The 6,591-nt window shown below is 40.9% G+C and overlaps 1 protein-coding gene across 1 annotated transcript; it reads left to right on the top strand.

Moving 5' to 3' along the window:
• Positions 1-827: 827 nt before the first annotated feature.
• Positions 828-6,283, top strand: casq2 (calsequestrin 2). The gene is made up of 11 exons (XM_020089769.2): positions 828-1,371; positions 2,767-2,851; positions 3,001-3,101; positions 3,224-3,335; positions 4,364-4,437; positions 4,509-4,639; positions 4,742-4,787; positions 4,872-4,926; positions 5,359-5,459; positions 5,561-5,635; positions 5,745-6,283. Exons 1-11 carry the CDS (start codon positions 1,135-1,137, stop codon positions 5,997-5,999), a joined length of 1,272 nt encoding a protein of 423 aa, XP_019945328.2. The 5' UTR covers positions 828-1,134; the 3' UTR covers positions 6,000-6,283.
• Positions 6,284-6,591: the final 308 nt, after the last annotated feature.

The raw sequence follows: 6,591 nt of genomic DNA on the forward strand, positions 1-6,591 counted from the left end.
ACAAGGTGAGGGGTGTTCAGCTGCAAGATGCAAGTTCATGCAAACAGGTTGCATTGTAAAATTAATAATGGCTGGATTCCATTTAGCTGCTTCATTTTCAGGGTTCTAGGTGTTGTGACGTGATCCAGCAGCTCACATATAAAGTTCTACCTGCAGAGGGCAGCAGAGACTCTATCAAAGGAGCCATTGTACTTGAGAAAACTAAAGGGAAGACAAGAATAAAGGCGCAGCAGCTGCTATTTTTTTAGTTGAGTAGAAACTGTATCCATGGATATTAAAATATAAAGTTTCAGAGGAATATCTTTGAGTCAGTTTGCAGGTTTGTAAAGAGGAAAAGGAGGAAGATGAATAAGTCAGTTGACAAACGGGATTCAATACATTCAATTAAGACAAAGGTTTGCAATGAGCAAAACAAATCACATCTAAATCCAAAAAGTTATAAATGTAATATATATGTTAGAGGATCACATCTGCAGGACAACTTCTAGAAGTGCTCCACTACACACAGAGTATAGAAGTTGTCCTTTACACACCTGTTGGAGGGTTGTCTCCTGAGCTGCTGCTTAAAATAGCTACACCACCATTTTCTACTCTGGCATCAAACCTCACATCCACTTGGTCCATCAAACATTAAACTGCACCCCCGAATGTTTGGGGCTCGCTCCTCTAACGTCTCTGTCTCACTCAGACACAGAAAGTCCTGTAACTCACCATCAAACCCCCTCGCTGTTGTCCTCTACTATCTCTCTTTCTCACTGGCCTTTTTATTTTTAGAATTCAAACAACTGGTCTCCTAAAAATGGGCCTGTCCTAGGAGGAGTGCTGCTATGTATGGTATCCCCCCTCTCCGATACCTCACAGGCCCGACAGAGCTTCCCCTTTGCCTTTGTGTCTGCAGGGAGAAGGGGTGAAGGAGTGATCGTAGTGCGAGAAGGAGTTGCTGGCTCCTGAAGATGCTTTAGAAACTGAATTTCTGTGGACAGCTTGGGATGCAACTCAGGGACGTCTTGTAACATCTAAAACTCTCTGCAGCATTTCTCTCCCCTTCGGGTGACCCCTCTGGTTGTCCAGTTTTACCTTGTGAAACTATAGACTTTTCTTCTAAAATTCGGGAGTGTATTGGAACCCCGGACCATGCTCCCCCTGTGGTTATTCCTGCTCCCGTGCCTGAGCCTCCTTCCTCTGGCCCCGGCCAAGAAGGGCCTGGACTTTCCACAGTATGACGGGAAAGACCGTGTTCTGGACATCAACGACAAGAACTTCAAGAAAGCCTTGAAGAAGTACAGCATGCTTTGCCTGCTCTACCACGAACCCATACCCGATGGCAAAGAGCTGCAGAAGCAACACCAGATGACCGAGCTGGTGCTGGAGGTAAAGTGTTGAAAAGAAACAGGAAACAGGAAGCGAATAGGTTCAGTGTCAGGAGAAACTTATGGTGGCAGTGGTTTCCTCAAGGTCAGTGTACATGCACTGAATGCTCAGTAGTCCAGTGAGATGCAGCGCTGTCACTTAATGTTATCTCAGCCTAATTCAATGTGTGCTTCAGTCTGGTAGAAATGCATGAGACCAGTTCTCCCTGTGGCTCTCTCCTATTGTCAGAAATAGGCCAAGAGCTCGTGTGTTTTATGTTTTTGAGCTATTTATGCACATCAAGGGCACGACTGCCTTCTCCCCCTCCACCGGGGCTTTTTGTTAACTTGTCCAACCCAAAAATAATGGAGCTCGAGGGTAATTTGCATTGAAACTCAGCTAAGCAGCTGGTTTGGATGTGTAATTGATTAAATGGATCCCATAAAGTAGGAAACAAGTGGGTCCTGTCTCATGTTGCACATGGCCGAGGGTGAGTTGATCTTTGGTCCGTTGAAGGTAATCTGAGCTCGGCCATTCAGTCCTGATATTAGCTTCACTTATTTTGCCCAGCACAGTTGGGTCATGTTACTATAGAGTGAGGCCCCCATGTATGGTACAAAGAAAAGTCTGTTGCACATGAGTGACTGTGACATCAGTAAATAAAGTATCAAATATATTTCATATATATATTTTTCCTTGATAATTTGTGGACATTTGGAATTAAAAATATATATAATTCAGACAACAGATTTAATATCTGACGTGTCTCCACTTACACTTCAAAAATTAAGATTAATCACACTGGTGCTGCCATCGAGCACCAGTCTGTACTGATTGTGGTATTGAGTCACAGTATTGAGGTCCCGCCCACACACACTCTCCACAGATTACGAGCCAGTCTCAGCTGTCAATCATGACATTTCATCCCAGTTTTATGCATCAAATAACAAATTAAATTTAACATGTAAAAAATGTAACTGTACTTTCCCCCGTCCACTGAAGGCTCCACATTAATCATAAGATAAACAACCTTGTTCCATTCCTGTGAGAATTATTTGTGGAGCAGAGTCTCAATCTTCATCAGCTCGTGGTTCATAGAGCAACTGCCAGAATAATTATTCTCGCTGGTTATATTTAGAACAAGGCAGTCTGGGTTATTATGTAACTGAGTCTTAACCGCTCCTGTGCAGCTTTGTCACCTCTGTCAGATTGCCAACTATGGTATTACTCCCCCCCCCCCCTTAAGACCCAACACTGCAGCCAAGGTCTCAGAGTCAAATCATCATTTAAATGAACTTCTGCTGAACTTTGACCACAAAGTGAATTATTTCCTTTTTGTCTTTTTCATGACCTCTTTTGTTGTCAGTCCTTTTCTTACATTTTACTTTCTGATGATCGCTTTGTTTTCCTCTGCAGCTCGCAGCTCAGGTTACAGAAGAGAAGGACATTGGGTTTGGAATGGTCGACTCCCACAAAGATGCAAAGGTGGCAAAGAAACTGGGTGAGGATTTGATGACGGCACAAACTTTATTCTGCAAGTCTCCGAAGAGGAATTGCTCCTGATCACAGTTATTTTTTCAAGCACCAAATAACTTCAGGATCAGAATTACATTAAATGAATGTAATTCACGTCATTTTCTTCAATCACAGGTTTGGAGGAGGAGGGCAGTGTATATGTTTTCAAGGCCGATCGGGTGATCGAGTTTGACGGCCTGCTCTCTGCAAACACCCTGGTGGAGTTTTTGTTAGATGTGAGTATAGTCTGGTTTAAGGGCAGATTCCCAGCTGCTGGTGCTGATCAACAGCAGTGGTGCCACAGTAACAAGCTTCACACCAGAACTTCTCTCTCCTCTTTCTGTCTGTGTCTCTGCAGCTCATGGAGGAGCCAGTGGAGGTGATAGATAATGCTCTGGAGCTTCGGGCCTTTGACAGGATGGAGGAAGATATCCGCCTCATCGGTTACTTCAAGAGCGAAGACTCTGAGCGTGAGTCAGGGATTTCTGCACAGCTCACAACCTAGTTCGATCTGTGACGGGCTTTATGTGACCAGTGCCCTTCATAATTGCATGAGTGCACGTTAACCCCCTCATCTCCACGGATTTACAGGTCCATTTTTACCTCTAACATTCACACAGCTGCCGTCGCCTCGTCCCTCCTCGCATGCACTAAGTCCAGAGTGGTTCACTTGTGGTGATGAGCCAAAGCTGCATCCCATCCAACAAACTGTGGGAGCATTAAGAGGAGGTCAAAGTTGAGCTATTTCCACTCCCTGATGCGCTAATGTCATGTACACAACAGCCACAGAAGCACAAACAGATGTATGATCAAGAAAATAGGAGGACAACAAAAGATAAAACAACATAAAAACACTATTTGGTTTATATAGCTCTTTTTTTGATTATTATTATTGGTTATAAAGTCTCTTGGACACATCAGGTTGGCATTGTCATCAGAAATCTCAGAATTTTGAAAAAAAACAAGCTTTATAGACAATATGTCTTTGTCAAATCATTGCATTATAGTTTTGTATATTAAAGTGCATCGATCCCTCTTAATCTGCATTTTTCTGACTTTTTATTTTTCCAATAATCAGTTTAAAGGTGTCATATACAAACTCAGATTTACCTCCTGGTTTTAGACAATATTTTGGCAAATTCCCTATCATCAAGCTTGACAGGCTTATTTGTCTTGTGGAAAGAAAACGTACATTAATTGGCTTCCTCTGTGTTATCATCTAAAATCGAAGAATTGATTTGCAATGAGAATGACCTTTTAGATTCTGTTATTCATCTGTACTTATAGTATATATTCTTCTATCTCTCTGTAGTTTTTTCTGTATACTAATATTTGTCCAATTTTCTCTTTTATTCTAATTTATAATCTGCATTTAAGATTTTCTACCACACCCCACACATATTTTAACATTTATATATTTTGTATTTATGTTGTATAAACTAAACTAAACTAAACTAGACTAAACATTAAACATCCTCCATGCTCCTTTTCTTCTCAGACTATGAAGCATTTAAAGAAGCTGCAGAGCAGTTCCAGCCCTACATTAGGTTCTTCGCCACATTTGAGAAATCTGTAAGTGATAAACAAACAGACAGTTGAACAAACTCGTCATCATTCTTAAGTGATGTGTGGTTTCTTCTCAGGTGGCCAAGGAGCTGACTCTGAAGATGAACGAGGTGGATTTCTACGAACCCTTCATGGAGGAGCCCGTCACCATCCCAGGAAAACCTCACTCCGAGGAGGAGCTGGTGGAATTCATAACCGAACACAGACGGTAAACGAAACAAATACTCCAAACAAATCCCTTTTTTGAAAAGATTGAGGTCTGCTGTATAAAAACAAAGCGTAACATCCAGTGTCTTTTCTGTGCCGTCAGACCGACCCTGAGAAAGCTGCGTGCAGAGGACATGTATGAGACCTGGGTGAGTGACGTCTGCTCGCCAACTTAGAATTGAGTTATTCCTGCTGCTCAACAGTAACAGCACAGTTTGCATTGGTTTTCTCAGGAGGATGATATTGAGGGCATCCACATTGTGGCCTTTGCAGAGGAGGAGGATCCTGGTAAGAGTCTGTTATATATCACACTGCAGTTTGTTTTGGATGAAGGACGTATGACTGCAGAACTTATTTACTCTAAACACTGGAGTATATTGGGAGCGGTTTTGTTTTGATGTTCAGTTTAGGTTTAATCAAACTTTCTTCAAATAAAACAACGTGTAGTAAGTAAGTGATGGCGAATGATATATGCAGTTCTGATTAAATAATGAAACAATGAAATGATACAATGCTAAGACTGTTAAACATTAAAATCAGAAGGTGAGTTTACCATTAAAGATATAAACATCTTTGACTGCTAAATTTAAAGGACAAAATAAATTAATTACTTTGTTGACAGAAACATGATGTAAGATCTTTATCAATGAGCTTTGGTGGAATAAAGGTTTTGAATTAGTTTTAAATCAGATGATATTGTTTGGTTTTACTTTCTTTTAGATGGTTATGAGTTTTTGGAGATCCTGAAGGAGGTTGCCAGGGACAACACTCACCTCCCTGACCTCAGCATCGTCTGGATTGACCCTGACGACTTTCCCCTGGTGAGCTGTGACATCTCTGCGCTTAAAACTTAAACAGGCACAGAGGAAAGCAGCGGAACATCCATCTAATTTAACTTCATGTTTTTATTGACTCACTTCAGCTGATCCCCTACTGGGAGAAAACCTTCAAGGTGGATCTGTTCAGACCACAGATTGGAGTAGTCAACGTCACAGATGTAAGTGCATGAAACCCTGACAACATATGTGTGATGATGTGAATGTAGTGTATTAGTTTCTCCTGACATGGGTGTGTGTGTGTGTGTGTGTGTGTGTGTGTGTGTGAAGGCCGACAGCGTGTGGATGGAGATGGAAGACGAGGAGGATCTGCCCAGCGCTCAGGAGCTGGAGGACTGGATCGAAAATGTGCTCTCTGGCAAAGTCAACACTGAGGATGACGACGACGACGACGACGACGATGACGACGAAGACGACGATGATGATGATGACGATGATGACGATGATGACGATGACGATGATGATGACGATGATGACGACGATGATGATGACGACGATGATGATGATGATGATGATGAGGAGTAATTAAGTTATAAATCTTGACTCCTCAGTCTTTGCTCTTTGGACTGAGTTGGACATGGACTTGAAACAACTGTAAAGTAACTTTTCACTAATACTGAATAATAATAATAATAAATGTGATTTCATATCCAGAAATATCTAAATAAGCCTGGAACAGGTTTTGAGATTAATAATAAAACATGATATATGTTCAAATGTCTGAACCAGACATTTACTTTACATTATGTGACATTAATTTATACATTTATAAATGGCCGCTCATAATAAAGAACTGTGATGTAAACAAATATGACGTCAGTCATTTCTTTAGTACTCAATTAAAAAAAAAACTTAATTACTGCAACTGTGGAACGTAAACGAGATCAAACTTATGGAGGAAAGTAACTAGGTACAGTATATTTACTCGATTGATGTACTTCAACTGTACAATATTGTCTTTTATCTGAGTTCTCATACCTATGCTCTATCCCTCTATAATAAAAGGAAATATTGTGAATTACTCTTCAGACTAAGATATTACATAAAAAAATATAATTAAACTTTGTATTGTGAAAATTAAATCAGTGGTTCCCAGCATGTTTGGCTTGTAGACCGT

The sequence above is a fragment of the Paralichthys olivaceus genome, chromosome 10 (assembly GCF_024713975.1).
Source record: "Paralichthys olivaceus isolate ysfri-2021 chromosome 10, ASM2471397v2, whole genome shotgun sequence".
Lineage (NCBI taxonomy): Eukaryota > Metazoa > Chordata > Actinopteri > Pleuronectiformes > Paralichthyidae > Paralichthys > Paralichthys olivaceus.